At 23.3% G+C, this 20549-nt stretch overlaps 5 protein-coding genes across 5 annotated transcripts in view; 3 read left to right on the top strand and 2 right to left on the bottom strand.

The window, feature by feature from the left end:
- Positions 1-266: 266 nt before the first annotated feature.
- On the top strand, positions 267-1027 carry LOC122853358 (NHP2-like protein 1). The gene is made up of 2 exons (XM_044153786.1): positions 267-431; positions 566-1027. Exons 1-2 carry the CDS (start codon positions 429-431, stop codon positions 944-946), a joined length of 384 nt encoding a protein of 127 aa, XP_044009721.1. The 5' UTR covers positions 267-428; the 3' UTR covers positions 947-1027.
- A 317-nt stretch (positions 1028-1344) lies between these two features.
- LOC122853357 (RNA polymerase II subunit A C-terminal domain phosphatase) lies at positions 1345-5081 on the top strand. Its single transcript, XM_044153784.1, has 6 exons — positions 1345-2393; positions 2468-2712; positions 2795-3650; positions 3728-3895; positions 4135-4378; positions 4447-5081. Exons 1-6 carry the CDS (start codon positions 2154-2156, stop codon positions 4785-4787), a joined length of 2094 nt encoding a protein of 697 aa, XP_044009719.1. The 5' UTR covers positions 1345-2153; the 3' UTR covers positions 4788-5081.
- Positions 5082-5114: 33 nt separating this feature from the next.
- On the bottom strand, positions 5115-6260 carry LOC122853356 (28S ribosomal protein S17, mitochondrial). Its single transcript, XM_044153783.1, has 4 exons — positions 6099-6260; positions 5894-6010; positions 5648-5724; positions 5115-5415 (listed from the first exon to the last, which is right to left on the bottom strand). The coding sequence occupies exons 1-4, from the start codon at positions 6222-6224 to the stop codon at positions 5247-5249; spliced, it is 489 nt and encodes a 162-aa protein (XP_044009718.1). The 5' UTR covers positions 6225-6260; the 3' UTR covers positions 5115-5246.
- A 2699-nt stretch (positions 6261-8959) lies between these two features.
- Positions 8960-9917, bottom strand: LOC122853355. Its single transcript, XM_044153782.1, has 2 exons — positions 9794-9917; positions 8960-9652 (listed from the first exon to the last, which is right to left on the bottom strand). The coding sequence occupies exons 1-2, from the start codon at positions 9848-9850 to the stop codon at positions 9068-9070; spliced, it is 642 nt and encodes a 213-aa protein (XP_044009717.1). The 5' UTR covers positions 9851-9917; the 3' UTR covers positions 8960-9067.
- An 8592-nt stretch (positions 9918-18509) lies between these two features.
- LOC122853352 overlaps positions 18510-20549 on the top strand; it is a 145281-nt gene continuing 143241 nt past the window's right edge. The window contains exons 1-2 of the mRNA XM_044153781.1: positions 18510-18760; positions 19860-20440. Coding sequence (XP_044009716.1) covers positions 20347-20440 — 94 coding nt within the window. The 5' untranslated portion in view covers positions 18510-18760; positions 19860-20346. The remainder of the gene's footprint in view (positions 18761-19859; positions 20441-20549) is intronic.

The raw sequence follows: 20549 nt of genomic DNA, 5'->3' as shown, positions 1-20549 counted from the left end.
AAAATTAATTAGCAGCCATCCAGTTGCCGTCTTCTCATGATTTTTGCATTTAAATTTGTTTATCAATTAATTAATCTGTTTTATTTTTTTTTTTTTCATTTTACTTTATACATATTTTGAATTCATAATTAATGCCTTCAGATGGTAATAGTAGATTGGTAGATCCGCCATGGCGTGACATCAATCTTCAGGTAAAACTTACGCCGTTGATGTTTGGATTTTTTATTTTGCTCAATTCACGGTATTCAATAAATAATAATTAATAATCACACATTCACACAGTTCACACTGAATCGACAACTCGTTTGCCGGTTTATTATTAATCTTTTTGTTTCCCTCAGTGAAGCGAATTATTTTGGAAAATATTCGCCGAGAGGCTGCAATTTATAATAATTAACAAAAAAAATTATTAATCAAACATCATAAAAATGGTACGTAAAACAATATACTCCAATAAAACATACAATAAAAATTAGCCAATATTTTTGAGGTTAGGTATATTTTAACCACGTGTTAAATACACTTGTTAAATATAAATAATAATTTTTTTAAATATTAATTTTAGGTTGAAGAAGTTAATCCAAAAGCATATCCATTAGCTGATGCTACATTGACATCAAAAATTTTGAATTTAGTTCAGCAAGCAATGAATTACAAACAATTAAGAAAAGGTGCTAATGAAGCTACTAAAACTCTTAATCGTGGTTTATCTGAGTTTATTGTAATGGCTGCTGATGCTGAACCACTTGAAATATTATTGCATTTACCTCTTTTATGTGAAGATAAAAATGTACCATATGTTTTTGTCAGAAGCAAGCAAGCATTGGGACGTGCATGTGGTGTTTCTAGACCAGTTGTTTCATGTTCAATAACAGTCAATGAAGGATCACAACTTAAACCACAAATTCAAGCAATTCAACAAGAAATTGAACGTCTTTTGGTTTAATTACATGTACCTGAATCAACTTAAAAGAATTATTACATTCTTTTATTTAAAAATAAACTAAAAAAATTATTTAAAAAATCATTCAATTGTCATGTTCCAATTTTTTTTTTCCAACAAAAATCATCCTTGTACTTCAGTAAATAATTTTTTTCTTCATAAATAATTAACCCATCCAAAAAATAAATTATTACCTTAAAATAATAGACATATTTTCAATATAAAAATTTATAAAATTTCTAATTTATTTATTTAATTATTATTGCAATTTTGAGTTTTATTAAAATTAAAAAAAAAGCGCGAAAAAAATTAAACATGTCTGCCAAATTCCATGTCAAGTTAGGTTTCATCAATAATTATTATGATTATTTTTTCTTATTATTTATAATCATCTGCTCCAACGTCTTTTCATAAAAGTCTTGCAAATATTTGTTAAATATTTTATTAATAATATTAATTTATAAAAAATAAATTGTCATAAAATTACAGATAATTTTGTTGAAGCATAAGTAAATTTAAAAAAATCAAAATCATTTAATTAATAACAATTGCTAACAATTAACAATTAATATACGTTCAACAAATTAATAATAAAAAAAAAAAGCGTCGTTGTTTATGTGTTTTATTTTTATTGGTGCATGTGGTATGGCTCCAAACAAACAAGCATCGTTGTTATTGCATTAGAATTATGTCACATATGTGTGTTTATACAATTCTCCCGCGCAAAAACGTCAGACAAAAAAAATAATTATTAATTAATCAAGTAATAATAATCATACCAATAATAAATTAATATTTAATATAAATATAATATATTTTTCGTCGAATTGTAATAATAATTAGAAAAAAATTCGAATTAAAATGTCGAAAATTGAAGTGGCATTTCCTCGTGATGAAAAAGCTGATGTTAAAATAATAAAATGGAAAGTATCAAAAGGTACAATATTATCAGCTGGAAGAGTATTGTTATCTTATCAAACTGTTAATAGTAATAATCCTGATGAAAAAAAAATTGAAAAAAAATTACGTTCAACTGAATTTGGAAGAGTCACTGAACTTTTTGTTCGTCAGGGTGACATTGTACAACCTGGGTAAAAATTTTTATAATTATTTAATAAATATACCTTATTGTTGATAGATATTACCTTGCCCAAATGTTGTTTAGCATGATGATAATAAATTAGTGTTGGTATAATGACAATGTACAGTGATGAAAGATCTAAATGTGGTGAACGTGAAGAATCAAGATGTTAATAATAAAAAAATAACACAAGCAAGTGTACCAATGTTACACAGTATACCAGAATTAAAAGTATGCCCAGAATTAGCTGAAAAAATTGGTAAAGCTGATGAAGAAAGATTATTGATGGATAAAAAATTAGCATTACTTGTTGATTTAGATCAGACAATTGTTCATACAACACATGAAAATGTACCACCAAATATGAAGGTACTGCATTATTTTTAAATTATAATTTATATTTATTTTGTTAAAACAGTTGTTGATTTTTTTATTGTTTTCAGGGTGTTAAACATTTTCAATTACATGGTAATAATTCACAGTGGTACCACACCAGACTAAGACCTGGTACAGAACATTTTTTAACTGAAATGAGTAAAATTTATGAATTACATATTTGTACATTTGGATCAAGATCATATGCTCATAAAGTTGCTGAGGTACTTGATGAAAAAGGTGAATTATTTTCACAACGTATATTATCAAGAGATGAATGTTTCAATCCAGTTTTAAAAGCAGCAAATTTACAGTAAATATTTATTATTTATAATCAATGTCTACAACATCTAGGTTGGATATTTATATTTGTTTTTTTATTTGTTTGATTATAGTGCATTGTTTCCTTGTGGTGATGATTTGGTTTGCATTATTGATGATCGAGAAGACGTTTGGCAAGGATGTGGTAATTTAGTACAAGTTAAACCGTATAATTTTTTTAGACATACTGGTGATATTCATGCTCCACCTGGTCTTGAAAAAAAAGATAAATTACGTCAAATAATTGAGGATAAAAATCAAGAAACAAAAGATGATAAAATAATTAAAGAATCTGAAGATGATGCTACTAATTTACAGGATAAAGATAAAAATATTGAAGAAAAAATAATTGATCAATCAAAAGATATTACAGAAATTAAAATAGAAGAAGAAATTGTTAATAAAGAAGAAGAAAAAGAAGCAAAAGTTGAAGAACAACAAGAACTAATGGAAAGCCAAGAAAAAGTTGAAGAAGAAATTGAAAATAAAGACGTTGAAATTGATGATGACACCAGTCGAGTATTGGAGCAAGCTGAAGAAATGACAAAGCAAGTTGATGAATCAAATGAATCATCAGCAAAAGAAAATGATTTACCAGTGAAGGATGATTTAGAAGAAAGAATAATACCAGTTGATAATAAAAAAAAAAATAATATAGAAAAAAAACCTGTATCAATTGAGGATGATGATGATGATCATGATGATTACTTGTTGTATCTGGAAGATATATTAAGAAGAATTCATTCAGAATTTTATGATAATATTGAAAAAAATCAACGAAAGCCATTAAAAGAAATTATTCCAAATGTTAGAGCAAGAGTTTTAAAAGGTTTACAATTAACATTCAGTGGATTGGTACCAACTAATCAAAATTTATATCAAAGTAGACCATACAAAGTTGCTCGAGCATTTGGAGCAGATGTATCAGAGGTAATATTAACATAATTATATTAAATAAATTTGTTTATTTATTTGTTTGATTAATTATTTATATATTTTTTTTTAAGGATTTGGATGATAAAACAACTCATCTTGTTGCTATTCAACCAGGCACAGCTAAAGTTCATGCAGCTAAAAAATATAATAAAATTAAAATTGTCAATTCAGATTGGCTATGGTCTTGTGCTGAAAGATGGGAGCTAGTTGATGAACGACTTTATCCATTATCATTGAAGGTAAATTTTGTATATTTTAAATTTTAAAAAATCTATAAAGAGCCCAACAAAATATATTGCACGAGTTGTATTATATTATTCTTTCAACTGGTCCATCAAACAACTCATAATTTTTTTTAAATTTTAACTAAAACATTTAATAATTTTCCTGCCAATTTATAATAAAAGTTAGCTAAAAGATAAAGATAAAAAGACACCTTAAAGATAAATGAAATAATGAAAATATTTTTGATAAAAAGGCACGAGGATCAAGAGTACCACCTCCACATTGTAGTAGTCCTGGTCGAGTAGAGGAGAATATTGTTAATTACACATTTGCAAGTAGCATAAATCCTCTGATGTCATTTACAAAAGAAGAAATTGACGACATGGGTAACGAAGTTGAAGAGGACATGAGTGAATCTGAAATGGACAACACAAATGTTACTCCTGATGATTCACCAACAAAAAGGGACTACAATGACGATAGTGATTCATCAGATGGTAATTGAGTAAATAAAAAATTAATTAACTTGAAAATTAAACAAATTATTATATTTAAAATTTTTTAGACTGTGAAGGAGCACCAGCAAAACGTGTCAAAGTATCAAGCAAAGATTTATCAAATGATTCAGATGATGATGATGACGATGATAATACAAATGCAGTTTATGGTGAGCCAAATATTGGTGAAGATGAAAATGATGATGCTGATGAAGACAAAGAAGATAAAGATGACGAAGAAGATCCAGTTACAATATTTCGTAGAGGTGGAGGTTTACCAGATTATCTTGATCTTGGTGATAATTCACAAGACTCAGTTGATCCCGAGGATGATGATTATGCTGATGAAGATGACGGTGAATGGAATGAAATGGGTGCTGCTCTTGAAAGAGGTTTTTTGTCTGATTAAAAATTAATTTATATTTTTTAAAAAATTAAAAATTTTGACTATTAAATGTTCTGTGATTAAACATTATACGACGAACAATCAGATTGTAAAATTATAAAAGAAAAATGTAAATTTATCAATTGAACATACTTGTATTTGAATTTAAAAGTAACTCTTCATTTAAGTATTGTTTTAATAAAAAAAAAAACGTTTGAATTGTTAACAATCATAAAATTAAAATTGTATTGTTTTTTTTTTTTTTTTTTAAATTATTATTAACATTGTTTTTAATGTAAAAATAAATGATTGAATGAATTTTTTTAATTATTTTATAATCTGATTATTTAAAAAAAACAAACGTTGATATTTTTCAGGAATTATTTAAGCAGAGTTTGGATAATGTTTTATTTGATTAAATTGAAGTAGTGATTTTATTTTTTTGTAACAAGAAACATTGGTGTTGTTTTAATAATTATTGAATTAAATTGCATGAGGTTGGGGGTCGTTGGGATCATCGTGGTACTTAACAAAAGGCTCTCTGTGAGAGTAATCTCTCTTGTCTTCTTGAGTTCCTCTTGGTAATTGTTTTTTATACTCAAAACGATTTTCAGATGGACCATGTACTTCTTCCATCAGCTCAATGTCATCTCTGTAATTCAAAAAAAATGTTTATAATTATAAAATAATCACTTGTGATTCTTCTCTACTTTATCAATAAACTTGTTAATTAATTTTGATGACTTGTCATCTTGATGGATCAAGACAATGTTACTAAAATAAAATTAACAAACTTGTTACACAATTTCGTTGACAACTCAACAACACCTAGTTTGTTTTAATTTTTTTTTTTTTTTTATAAAATATAATTTCGAATGTCATACCTGTATTGTCCAACAACAACCGGCTTGTTAGTCAGTGGACAAGTTACGTCTCCAAGAGGATGAACCATTTCAACAACCTTGATTCGAAAAAAAGAAATTAGAAATATAAAATAAATATTACAGTTGTTTTAAATTAAAAGCTAATTATAATTAACATTTTTTTATAATTAAAAAGATCAATGTTACGTGATCCAACTTGTTAAAAATAGATTGAAATAATTAGTTGTAAAAAACTTGAAATAATACCTTGTGAGTGATGAGACGAGTTATTTTTTCTGGCAAATTTTGTATCAAAACAACATCACCTGGTTTGCATATTTTATTTGGATCATGTGCATAAACAAATTCATATTCATTGAAATACTGTAATTAAAAAAATACATCAACAAAACATAACCTTTAAATAAATTATTCAAGTTGAATATTTAATGGTAGAAAATATATGTCATACCATAAGAAGTCGTTCATCAAGTCCCAATTTTTTAATTCTTATTTTCACTGCATTTTCTTTTACTGATGGCATACATTGGCCCAATAAATATCTTAATGTTTGTTTACCTGCATTTGCAGCAGCCATTTTATCAATTGTTATTATAAATTTTACATCTTTTTTTATTTTGTCAATAATTGTAGAGCTTACTGCGCATGTGACAATTTAACGCGGCAAATGAGACGGACATTTTTATTTTTTTCGATTTAGTATTTCTCTATAGAAACAATTAGAAATATATTTTTTTATGCAAATAAAATATAAGCGATATTTTGCTTATTAAATTCTGTAAAATCTGTGAATAATTTTTTTTGTATTTACATGTTTTTTACAAGAGGTGTAAAGATTTGAAATATTTAATTTCTTAAAATTTTTAAATCATTTTAAAATTGATTTTTATGTTTATTTGATGAAAGCGTATTTTTTTATTTTGACCCTCCTCACAGGGACTGTAACAAATGTCAATTTTAAGCTTTCTTAATAAAGCAAAAATTTTAATAATTAAATAAATAATAAATTACTTAAAACATCAAACCATCTTTAAAATTCATTATTAATTATATCATCAAAATTTTTAAGTTATTTCTATTTAAACTTGACAATGTTATATAATTTCAAAGAACATCAAAGTAATTTTTATATATAAGTAAAATAGTAGAAGCAAAGATATTTGATGTGATAAAATTTTATCACAAAAGGGTAACACAAAATGACACTTTGTTAATGAAAATTCAACTGAAGCATAAAATTTTCAGTTGCTCTTTGAAGAATATAAATTATCATTTTTTTTCTTTATGTAGATTTAATTGTTTCAAGTATGCCAAAGTAAAATGACAATTTTTTGTTTAATTATATATTTTTTTAATAAATTGATAGTATATTTAATTTCAATTTATAGATGAGAGCTAACATCTTGCCTGCTTTATCTTGATGGGTATATCAAGTGGACAAACTCGAGTGTATACTGAAGGTATTTACCAAAGTGCCTTCTATTACATGCATTCATGGATAAACGAGGAATGTTATTAATCATCATTCTTGCAGAGACATTTTTACTATACAAAATTAATATTTTCTTGTAATTTTAGTAAAAAAAAAAAATGTTATACTTACAATCGTCTGGTAGATTAATTAAAATTATTTACAAAAATTTATTTATATTTATTTTTAGTTTAATTATGCTGAATTAAAAATAATTAAATTGAAAAATTTCCCATCAAAGCTACTGAATTATTTTTGATTAATATATAAAACATTATAAATTAATTTTAATTTCAATTTTCTTAATTTATTTTAACAAGTTTATTTCGATTCATTTATTTCGAAATTTAGTTGCTAATTTTCATCATAATATTATTAATAATAAATATATTATATTTACAAATTTAAAAATATATATTAAATTATTTTTTAATTTATTTTTAATAATCAATAAATAATTACAACCATAGTATTTTTTTTTTCAATTCAATTTTTAATATAATTTAAAAAATAAATAAATTCATTATCGCGATTGTAGAATAAAATAAGCTTTATATTCATTTCAAATAATAATTTTTTTCTTTACATCAAGTTAATTAATTTATTCTCTTTGTAAAATAATTATTCAATAATTTTTTATTACATTTTTGTTATTTTAAGTTATTCATTTTCATAATTTCATTATACATAAATCAATATATATTTTATAATTACAAAATTAAATTATACATTGTAATATTAATCAATTAATTTCAAATAATATACAATAATAATAATAATATTGTGTATAACAACAAATATTTGATGAAAGTTATTGTAAACTTTTGCGCACATTTACAGCATGACAAATGAGCCAAGACACGAAACTTGAAATTTTGCTGGTAATTTACTTAAACCCGTCTCAACATCAATTTCAATCACCAACATTCTACTGTCGTATACTCATATCGGCTTAAATTCGATTAAACATCGAACAGAGAGAAAAGTGAGTTATCGAGTTTGCCAATTTTAGCCTCTTTTATATTTTCATTCTTACAATTATTATATTTTTTTTTTTCCTTTTTTTTCTATATTTTTTCGTTTTTATGAATATTGATATAGAAAAGTTTGATATATTTTGATCAATCGAATTATTTGGATTAGCCAGTGATTGCCAAAAAGATAATAACATTATTAATTTATATTTTTCTTATAAATTGAAGGAAAAAAAAAATTATAATTTTATAAATTGAAGGTAAATATTTTGAGCTTTAAAATTTATAATTTATTCATTTTTTATAATTAATTATGTCTCTTTGCAAATTTAAATTATAAAAAATAAAAATAATAGAAAAATGGTAGTGTATTTATATTAATTCAATAATTAAAATTAATTTTACAATTTTAAAATGAAAAAAAAAAAAGTATTTTATATTTTTTAATATAAAAATGACCTTGACTTTTAATTTTTTTTATTTGTACTGTTTAATATTATTGAGTTTATATTTGTTCAATATGTATTATCATCTATTTTTTGTGACAACCGTAATTATAATTATCAAATTTTGTGATTATCTTATCATGGGTTATGCTCCCAACAAAAAAAAAAAGCTGCAGCCTTCGCCCTTTAATCTCAAAAAAAAAAAAAACGCGTTATCTCTTGAGGAAGTTGATGAGCATCATATGATTATAAATTAGATTTAAAAAAATATGTAAATAAATATACAGGCAGAAAAAAAACAACTCAAATTTTATTTGATATTTTTTTAAAATTCAAAACAATTATATTTATCAAGTTAATATTTACCTGTAATAATCAGTGTATCTTTTGACAATAATATAAACTTAAAAATAAATATAACTATTGTAAAATTGAGTATATATTTTTATTTATTTCTTACATAAAAAATTTAATGTTACAATTGTAAAGGTTCTTGTGGGTTATCTTAATTTTTTTTCGATGAAGAGCCTTACTCATCATCATCATCAATTAAGTCTTCAAGTTTTCTTCCCTCAGCTGTAATTTGTTTTGATCTACTCACAAAATTTTGTAGGTCTTTATTAAATGTCTCAAGGTCAATATGTTGATAGGCAGCAAAAATATTATCTATAATAGGAATAAACATCTGGACTTCTAGGCAATTTTCAAGACTATACATTCGAACAGCAAATATCTGATCAAGTGTTAAATTAGACTCGTACGTTTCTAATTTTTTGGTTTTAGCTTTAAAAACTTCCATAGCATTTTGTAAATCTTGTTGATTTTTTTTTACCTCTTGTAAAAATGTATCTTTTTTATTTTGAATTATTTTTCTGATTTCATTACATTCAAAAAGCAATTTATCACTTGTTTCATTATAAATTTCATTTAAATTTCTTAATCGAAGGGTAATATTATCAACTTCTTGTAGGTCTGTTAGTGCTTTATCAAGTATTTCTACAACTTGTTTATTGATAATAGGTGTTCTTGTAAATAAGTCATTCATCCGATCACAGACGACATCTTTATATGGATTTACTAGAGGTTCCTCTTTTTCTTCTGATAATGGTGCAGCCTGTCCAGGAATAAATAAATTTTAAAAAATTAATTATCAATAAAAAATAGAAACCAAAGTCAATAATAATGCATGTTTAATAAATTGTTGAATACTGTTATATTAATCTTTAATAAAATGAAATTTATAAAAACAATTTACCTGAGTGTAGTTGATAGCAAATGTAATTGCAAATGCAATTAGAAAAAAACGTGTCATTTTTTATTAAAAAAATTAAATGAATACCACGTTGATGCTGTGACTTGTGATTATTTTTTAAAACTAAATTTAATTTTAAATACGTTGCTCTATATATACTGGTCGACGTCATTGAATTAATATTTTTTTTTATACTATTATTTGTCTTGTTATTCAATTTTTTATCGAAATTTCCTAATTCTAAACTTTATCTCATCATGTTTCAACAGCAACCTAAACTTTTTATGCATCTTAAAGATGTTTTTTATATATTTATTCATATTTTTCGTAGAGTTTATCTACACGTGCTCTCAAATCAATGGGAACGTTGATAGCTTCTTTCAATTATTGTGAAATTTTGACCTTTTTATAAAATATGTATTTTTATTTAAAATTTATGGAATTATTTTATATTCAAAATTTAATTAGCTAAATTGTGGATGAATTATTTTAAAATATCTGCATTAATAGATATTGTGTTAATTAATTATTTAAATAAAACTTATTATCGTTGAAGCTTATCTTTTTTAATTTTTATTTTAAAACAAGATTAAGCATATATTTTTATTGTGTATTTTTTTTGTAAGCATTTTATCCATCATAACTACAATTTTTATCGATTACTTTACTCTTTTTTTTTTTCAACTTTATTTATTTCAAGTTAATAATTAATATTAGTTATCGTAATGAACATAAATATTTTTCGATTAAATGAAATTCAATTATCAAAAGATTTCAGTTGTGTCGTTGATATATAAAAGTGCTAAATTTATATAACAGCTTTTTATTAAGGCAATTATATCTATTTAATACAAATATAAATATTATAATGTATAAATTTATAATTTAATTTATTTTATTTATTCATTTAATTTATAATTTATTTTAAAGTTAGTGTGTGGTTGAAATAATTACAATTAATAATAAAATACCATCATGAAATTGTTACCAGTACGATAATCTGCAATTTCTTCATCAGATGTGAATCCATAAGACATGTTGATGAAATATTTTTTACATAATATTATTAATATTTGTTGATAAACGTAGACAGCAACCACACGTAGAAACCACACACTATAAATTTTTATTTATAATATTTATGTTTGTATTATCGAACATAATTATACTTTTTTATTAAAAATACTAGAAGCTAATATATTATGGATTTTTTTAAGAAATCATTTTTTTTCCCATTATCTTTATTTATCCCTTAACCTTCTCCTTTAATTATTTTCATATAATCGGCCCTTTATCTAACTTAAAAAAACTTAATTCTCAAAAAACTCACAGTAAAACCAAGTTTATATCCAAACCTACCCCAATCTACCCCCTACTGATCACGTAGAAAATTACCAAAAAAATCACACATCATCTTTATTCATCCCTTAACCTTCTCTCGTTGATATTTTTATATAATCGGTCCTTTATCTTAAAAAAAATTATTTCCTAAAAAAAATCCCAGTAAAAACGAGTTTATATCTAAACCTACCGCAATCTATCCCTGACCGATCACGTAAAAAATTATTTAAAAAATCCTACATTATCATTATTCATCTCTAAACCAGCTTCCGTAAATATTTTTATATAATCGACCTTTTTTAATTTGTTTTTAGCCCGAGACCCCGTTTATTGATTTGATTAATTTTGATTTATTAATGCAACAAAAAAAAAATAAATTGTCACTTAGCAACTGGTAAACAGCATTCATAAAAAAATTAATTAATTAAACAAAAACAAATGGAACATCATTATTAATCATTGTTTAATGTGAGAACCAATCATATGTCTCGAAGAGAGGCCTCATTTTCCTTTTTATAGTAGGAGAAAATATAATATAAATATAATTAACTTAATAAAAAGCTGTAATATAACTTTGATCTAGCAACGACACAACTAAAACAATAAAATAATTGCCCAGAATAAACAAACACAGCAACAAAACAACAGCACGTGTTAGTGTAAGAAAGAACACAATAAAATATTAATTAAAAATAATAAACAGATGCTAAATATTTTTAACCAATCAGATTACGAATAATATGCGGTCAAGTGTACTTTTTGTAATAGGAAAATATAACATTTAATTTCATTTGATATAAATGATTAGTTTTTTAATTATTTTATTTACAATATGAATATTTTTTTTTATCTAGAAAGTTGATAATAAAATTAATAAACAAATAAATTTTTTAACTGCAGTGATATATCAATATTGAATTTATATATTTATTTATTTTTTACATAAAAAAATTGATGTTACAATTGAAAAAGTTCTTGTTGGTTATCTTATTTTTTTTTTCGGTGAAGAGCCTTACTCATCAGTCATCACTATCATTGGTTATGCCTACAAGTTTTCTTCCCTCAGCTATAATTTGTTTTGATCTACTCGCAAAGTCTCTTATGTCTTGATTGTGTGTTTCAAGGTCAATATGTCGATATGCAGCAAAAATATTATCTATAATTGGAATAAAAAGCTGGACTTCTGGGCAATTTTCAAGACTATACATTTGAACAGTGGATATCTCAGCTGGTGTTAAATGAGCTATGTCCGGTTGTACTTTTTTTGTTTTAGCTTTAAAAACTTCCATAGCATTTTGTAAATCTTGTTCATTTTTTTTTACTTCTTGTAAAAATGTATCTTTTTTGTTTTGAATAACTTTTCTAATTTCATTTGATTCAAAAAGCAATTTATCACTTGTTTCATTCAAAATTTCATTTAAATTTCTTAAACGAAGTGTACTTTCATCAAGATCTTGTAGGCCTTTTAGTCCTTTATCGAATATTCTTCCAATTATTCGTTTATTGATAAAAGGTATTCTTCTAAATATGTCATTCAATCGTTCACAGACGACATTTTTATCTGGATTTATTAGAGGTTTCTCTTTTTCTTCTGATAATGGTGCAGCCTGTCCAGGATTAAATAAATTAAAAAAAATTAATTATCAACAAAAAATAGAAACCAAAGTCAATAATAATGCATGTTTAATAAATTGTTGAATACTGTTATATTAATCTTTAATAAAATAAAATTTATAAAAACAATTTACCTGAGTGTAGTTGATAGCAAATGTAATTGCAAATGCAATTAGAAAAAAACGTGTCATTTTTTATTAAAAAAATTAAATGAATACCACGTTGATGCTGTGACTTGTGATTATTTTTTAAAACTGAATTTAATTTTAAATACGTTGCTCTATATATACTGGTCGACGTCATTGAATTAATATTTTTTTTTATACTATTATTTGTCTTGTTATTCAATTTTTTATCGAAATTTCCTAATTCTAAACTTTATCTCATCATGTTTCAACAGCAACCTAAACTTTTTATGCATCTTAAAGATGTTTTTTATATATTTGTTCATATCTTTCAAGGAGATTATCTCTACGTGCTCTCAAATCAATGGGAACGTTGATAGCTTCTTTCAATTATTGTGAAATTTCGATGTTAAAATATGTAATTTATTTTAAATATAAAGTAATTATATAAATTTTTAATAGAATATATATTTTATAAAAATTAAAACATAAAAAATATCTATTATTGTGAGTATTTTTTTAATTAATTATTCAAATAAAAATTATTATTTTAAAAATTAAATTTTTATTAAGAAAATTTATAAAAATTTTTTATTAAAATAAAACATTTAATATCCTTTGGTTTGAATTATTAGTTTATAAATTATTTTATTTATAACATAAATTTTTTTTCAGCTAGAAAATTATTTTTTCTAAAGAAATTTTTTTATACATTTTGATAATGAATTCATGGCATCTTGATTCAAATTGACTATTCTACTTTACCAGTCTTAACAGTCGGTACAAAAAAAAATATTACGGAATAGAAACAACCTATTTTAACAACAAGAATTTTTTTTTTTTTACCAATTTTAAAATTAATTCACAAACAAAATTATAAACGTTCTTTTTTTTTTTAATAACCTTTTTAAGATACTTTAATTATGTATATAATTTTGAAAATAAAAATTGCAATAAACTAGGGGTGTGCGAATAGTCTTCGAATCGAATCGAATCGAATAGTACTATTCGATTTGAAAATCGAATCGAATTATTCGAATTTTCGAATAGTCGAATAGCTACGAATAATTCGACTATTCGCCATTATACGAATATTCAAAAATTCGAATAATTCGAATAATGACGAATAGTCGAATAGTAACGAATAATTCGACTATTCGACTATTCGACTCTATGTTTTTAATTTTTCGAATAAAAATGATTTATTGCATTTAAAAATTGTTCCAAATGATAATAATTATTGTAAGAATATTGAACCCAAACATGAGATTTTTTTTTCTTTATATTATTTTAATGAATTTATTAGGTATGTAAAGTTAGCACATACATTGTAGCACAATCAAACTGGACTATATCAAAAATTACGTGCGGATTATGTGCGTTTTTTGTGCGGAATCTGCAATTTTTCTTATGTTTTTTAAAAGTTGTGCTAGCTTTCACTGTAAGCTAGCAAACTTTTTATTAATGATCTGATCTGATGTAAGTTAGGCTTAAAATTATGCGAATTATGTGATTTATAAAAAGTGAATAAATAAATTTAAAAAATTTTTTAATTTTAATAACATTTTACAATTGACAAATGAAAGCTAGCAGAACTTTTTTATATAATGATTAGATCTTGATGTTTTAGGCCCAAAATTATGCCAATATGTGTAAATGTGTTATTTATGTGCGAATAAATAATTAGAAAATTTTTTTAATTGTTGATAACAACTTTTTAATAATAATTTGATCCGATGAAATTAAATTTCAGGTTATCTTCAAATAAGTAAACTTATAAATAATTCTTACAATTATCTAGTGTAATCCAATTTTTGCAACTGAAACCTCAATAAGAGCTAAAACGACATGCAACAAATTATTTAAGAAATTCAGTCATTTTATGATAAACTCATATATATTTTTTTCTAGTGTTATAAATTGTTTTCAAAATATAATTTTTCTTATACTCTTATAATAATTTAACATGAAGTATTACAGTTTCAAAATAATATTAAATATCTTATTGATACTATGTGCACAAAGAAGAATTTTTTTCATTTATTTTTTATTTCTAAAAGTATTTCTTAGGATATTTATAAGTTTACTTATTTGAACATACAACACAAAAATTCTTTCTTGAAAATATGATATTATTAAAAAGTTAAAACTCTGTGTCTTTTCAATAATAACAAAATTGAATTGCTTATAAAATGAAAATAAAAAAATTTTTTTCTAATGATTTATTCGCACATGAATAACACATATAATTCTGCACGTACTTTGGGCCTAGTTACATCAAGATCTGATCATTAATAAAAGTTTTGCATAGCTTACAGTGAAAGCTAGCACAACTTTTTAAAAAGGAAAAAAAAACGCACATAATCCGCACGTAATTTTGATATAGTCCAGTTTGATTGTGCTAAAAATGTATGTGCTTAAATTTAAATACCTATTAAATTTATTAAATATAATATAAAGAAAAAAAATCTCTCATGTTTAGTTCAATATTCTTACAATAATTATTATTATCTTCCATTTGGAACAATTTTAAATGCATTAAATCATTTTTATTCGAAAATTAAAACATAGATTTCGAATAGTCGAATAGTCGAATTATTTTTTTATTATTCGACTATTCGTCATTATTCAAATTGATATTCTACTTCGAATATTCCGTATAATGGCGAATATTCGAATAGACGTATTTTATTATTCAAGAAAATTTTCGAATACCTTTTAAAATTTTCGAATCGAATAAACGATTCGTTTTTAATACGAATTATTCGAATTTTATGTAATATTTAAAAATAAAAATTGCAATAAACAATTTCATCTTAGGTAAAAAAAAATCTATAAAACTTAGTTTTCGATCGACAATTTTATTTTTTTATTTTTATTTCGAATTCAACAGTTCCACATTAATTATAATTCATTACAAAAAATTTTTTAATTCAAAAAATATTATCAATAACTAAATTTAAATCTCAAAAATCTCATAAGAGTACAAAAAACTTTTAACAATAAAAATGTCATCCCCATAATGTAACTTAAATAAAAACTAATAAATTAACCCAAATTTTTATGTATTTTAACTAAAAAACAACCAGTAAAATTAATCAACTGAATAAAAATTTCTTAATTTCCATGAATCTTTAAACAGTTAAGAAAATCCTCAACGTTTAATGAAGAAAAAAAAAAAAAATATCAATGCATTTCTTATTCAAAATTTATTCATGCAAACAGTCTGAAGACAATTTCTTCCTAAATAGTACATTTCAACTCAAACCAGCTATACACTTTTGTTTCTTTTATTTTTTTCATTAATAAAAAAATTAAAAAAAACTGTCTAGTCTTATACTCTAACTTTTGATGTTGTTTTATTTTATTCTAACTTTTCTTTTTTTGTTAGTTTTTAATTATTATTTTTTTTATCTCACAGTCAAATGTACACACAATCTCTAAATCTCAATTTTCATTATCAAGATTTTTTTTTTGTTATTCTTTCAGGTCTAATGTTGACAATAATTTATTTTTTTTTATTAAAAAAAAATTTGAAAAAGCAACAAAAATAAACTAAATATAAAAAGGGTTACCAATGAGAATGCGTATGTATTTCAAAATTTTATATATAATAATATAAAAAATAATAAAAATAAATAATAATAAAAATAATAATAAATGTGTCTGTGTGAAAATCAAGGTACAATACACAAACGAAACCATAGAAATGATGCGTCTGTATCCATGGTTACGACAGGCTGTATCAGGGTGCAGAAAGATGAAACCAAGGGGGTATGAGTTTTGGCTGTATATATACTCAACTTGCGCGAATTTTCATTTCATCTCTCTCTCAATTTTTTTTCATTCATTTTATTCTGCTAAAGACATGTATATATGATTCGTCCATGAGGGGATATTCCCCAGTGATTCAGCCAGAGGCAAACCAACAGTTTGGAAAGCAATTTTTTTTTTTTTTTTTTTCAACTTCTCATTATGATACACACATATATATTGCTGATGCTATATAAACAGCCTCTTGATATTCATGCAGATACTATTTTGAGACTATCCACGTTTACCTTGAATGTATTCCATGTCATCAGAGGATATATAGTCTCATTTTGTATGCATATTCAATCCTGGTTAATCATGGTAAACCTTTGCTCGTCATATATTTACTGACACACACTGAACACTTTGATCTATCAAATCATATATACTTCACTTAAAATATATTTATTTATAATATTTTTTTTACAATCATAAATTATATGTTAATCGGTTTTTTTTTTTTAATCAAATATTATATTTTTAAATGTCCAATTATTATTTTTGATATTTATTTTAAATTAAATTAAAAAAAATAATAACATTTAGTCATTACAATACGATGACTAATTAATTTATTTTTAAGTTAATTAATTTTAAATTTATCAAAGATATATGATAAAAGTAAATTTAAAAAATATAAATAAATTGTTAAATGGAATATTTATTTATTTTTTGTGCAAACACTGTTGTCATTATTTTTTAAAAATTCGAAATAGTAACTGTATCATTGTGTTGACATGTTACTATGCTTGTATAATTTTTCCAATGATTAATTTTAATTTTGCAGTTACCTAATGTTTTTAATACTAATTGCAAACTACATGATAAATTTTTTTTCGAGACATTATTAACCAGGATATGATTTATTTCAAGATAATTTGATTAGTAAATTTTTTGTGTAAAATATTTGTGACACTTGTGATACTAGCAATAAATAGAAATATTTAATAAATCTAATTTACAAAAATTTTTAAATGTCCAATAATTATTTTCAATATTTATTTTAATTTTTAAAAAATTTTTCTCATTTTAAAATGTATAATAAATAATTTATTTACTTATTTTAAAATTTACTGTTAATACTAATTACCGATAATTATAAAAAATATAATTGATATCTATTTTTTTATTAAATTTAAATATAAATTTTTTCTACAAAAAAATAACATAATAGCAAATAAAAATTTATAAAATAAATAATAACAAATTACTTTCTAACAATACAATAATTTATCAAACAAAAATAAAATTAAGTACCATGTGAAATTGAATAAATAGTTTAATTAATTGATTTGATTGTCAAGAAGGGGGTCTCCCCATAGTCTCATTAAGCAAATAAGTAAATAATTCATTAAATAATCATGATAGCGGTCAATGATCCTGACAATATAACAATAAAACAATTTGTCATGTTTACAATCATCAAATAGTATATCATTAGTAGCCACTTGAAAATTTAAATCTACTTAATTTTTATTTTATCTTTAAGCTAATGAAAAATATATTTATAAAAAATATATTTTAAAAAAGCTCAATTGAAATTTCATGAATGGGTACTTGAAAAATAAAATAAAAAAAAAAAAAAATGTGTTAATACATACATTATTTATTTGTTTATTTTATTTGTATTGTAAAAAGGTTCATTGCGTATATAAAAGTGTGTATGTGTGATTGTGTAAGGGTCAAATTGTAAAGAGAAAATATCGCGGGTGCGCAGAACATATACAGTTGGCTGATAGGGGTGTCGACGAGATGCTTGGGTGGTTCATTGGGGGTGAAGTAGATTTGTTGTTAAGGTGTGAGAGAGCAAGTTGTGAAAGCGCGCATCTAGTAAATATATACATAGAAGAATTTGGTGGAGTTGTGATGGTGATGGTTAAATAGTAGTGGTGGTTCTCGTGGTGTACCTTGTGAAGATCACAGTACTCGATTCAGTACCAAATGCCGACTCGGTGTCGACTCGCGTATTTATAAAATTTATCATCTAAAAAATTTAAATTACAATATTATTGTCATTTATTTATTAAAATTAATTTGTGATTATTTTTAAAATTTATAAATTATTCATATTTTAAAGGTAAAGAAATTATTTTATTTTTTTAATAGCAAAAAATAATCGAGTGAATACATGTGACAGCAATGTTCAGCTGGTTTTGAATTAAATTTATATTAAATTCTTCGATGGAAAAAAAAATAAATAGTATTTCGAATTGAATTTAACTTGTCAATATGTACTATTGACTTTTAAATTTGTTTTTTATATTATTATTATTGATTATAATTGACTTGATGGAATTTTTTATTTTTCCTTTTTTTATTTTCTCGTAATTTTATTAAGTTCTTTTTTTTTTTTCGTAGCCCTTTTTATAAAATGTAAGGATGATTGAAAAATTTGTATGGATCATAATAGCCATTGTGAATTTATTTTATTACAAAAAGTCTTTAGTAAAATTGAATTTAAACTGATAAATTTTATCTCATTTTGCGGTTATTGTATGCCATTGAAATGGATAATAGTCATTTTCTTATTCGAGTAATTGAATTTTCATCGGCTTCATTTGCTCGAATTTATATTATTTTTACTGAAAAAAAAAAGTTCATTTATTCAAGCAGCAATTACAAGTTCACAATGGATTTATTAAAAATAAAAAATATAACAAATTGTTAAAGTGATGCTAATTATACACGTGTCAACTTCAAAGTTAAAAAAAAAATACTTTAAACATTGAAAAAAAAATTAAAAACCGTATTTTTAATTTCATGAAAAATTGTCATTTTATAAATAATTTCGAGTCTTATTTAATACCCCATGATATCATTAATATTAATTTATAATCTTGAATATTTTTTAATGATAATTAATGACTTTTATCCGTTGTGAATTTTTTGATCAAGTTAATTAGCCCGCATTGTAGCATAATCAAAATGATAAATGAAAATATAAATACAATTAATTACATTTGCTGAATTTTATTTTTAAAAAAATATAAATAAATAATTGTTTTCATATTTATTTATGTTTATTTTTTATTTTTCTTTTATTTTTTTTATTTAAATATAACAATGAATTGTTAATTTTAAAACACAACAGACCAAGTATATATATTGTATTTACATCTGTTTCAAATGACGACCCTCTTCATAAAGTTATAAAAAAGCTAAAACAGTTATTTCAGTTGCAGCAAAATTATATATGACAAAAGATAAATTTACAATTATCTCATTAAAAGTTACTAGTGTCTGTTGAGGTTTTAAATAACAATAATAATAATACAAAAATAAAATAAAGCAATATGTTAAAAAGCACAATTTAATAATTTTAAAAACTAGAAAAAAAATAAGATATATGTTGATGAGATTAATAATCAATATGTAAATGAAAAGTGATGAAAATTTAAAATTTAAAATTTCAAGTGACAGTGTTTTAGTTGTCTAAAGTTTTAGTTAATTATTAATAATAAATTTAAAATACTTGTGAATTATTAATTAATTTATGACGGAGTTTAACGTGAGACAAGTGTTTTAATAATCAGTATATTAGTTTATTAATAATGAACAATATAGTGAATAAAAAGTTGTAAACAAGTGTTTGTGTTTGACAAGAAAATTTTTCTTAAATATTAAAATTAGTGAAAAGCTCAAAAAGTTCGTTGTAATGCCGTGATGGGGCGCGGTTCAGGTTTATATTTTTTAAGCACAATTATTTTCACAGCAATATTATTAAATGTGTTACTTTTTCAACCATCATCTGCAACACGTGAGTACATACAAGACAAACTTTTTAATATGAAAAATTATTTTTGAAAAATTTTATTAATCAATAAATATTGTGTTTTTCATTTTAAATTGAATTAAAATTGAAAAAT

The sequence above is a fragment of the Aphidius gifuensis genome, linkage group LG3 (genome assembly GCF_014905175.1).
Source record: "Aphidius gifuensis isolate YNYX2018 linkage group LG3, ASM1490517v1, whole genome shotgun sequence".
In the NCBI taxonomy this organism is placed as follows: domain Eukaryota; kingdom Metazoa; phylum Arthropoda; class Insecta; order Hymenoptera; family Braconidae; genus Aphidius; species Aphidius gifuensis.
Note: the sequence above shows the minus strand (reverse complement) of the source record. Positions and strands in the feature narration are given on the sequence as shown.

What these genes read in the sequence shown, in the direction of transcription:
- LOC122853356 (XM_044153783.1), bottom strand. Translation starts at nt 6,224, where the DNA reads ATGGCTGCTGCAAATGCAGGTAAACAAACATTAAGATATTTATTGGGC. An exon ending in TTGATGAACGACTTCTTATG is followed by an intron (nt 6,011 to 6,098) that starts GTATGACATATA and finishes TTTTAATTACAG; the next exon opens with TATTTCAATGAATATGAATT. An exon ending in GTTGTTGTTGGACAATACAG is followed by an intron (nt 5,416 to 5,647) that starts GTATGACATTCG and finishes TTTGAATTACAG; the next exon opens with AGATGACATTGAGCTGATGG.
- LOC122853357 (XM_044153784.1), top strand. Translation starts at nt 2,154, where the DNA reads ATGAAAGATCTAAATGTGGTGAACGTGAAGAATCAAGATGTTAATAAT. An exon ending in TTGGAGCAGATGTATCAGAG is followed by an intron (nt 3,651 to 3,727) that starts GTAATATTAACA and finishes TTTTTTTTTAAG; the next exon opens with GATTTGGATGATAAAACAAC. An exon ending in TTTATCCATTATCATTGAAG is followed by an intron (nt 3,896 to 4,134) that starts GTAAATTTTGTA and finishes TTTGATAAAAAG; the next exon opens with GCACGAGGATCAAGAGTACC.
- LOC122853355 (XM_044153782.1), bottom strand. Translation starts at nt 9,850, where the DNA reads ATGACACGTTTTTTTCTAATTGCATTTGCAATTACATTTGCTATCAAC. An exon ending in TTGCTATCAACTACACTCAG is followed by an intron (nt 9,653 to 9,793) that starts GTAAATTGTTTT and finishes ATTCCTGGACAG; the next exon opens with GCTGCACCATTATCAGAAGA.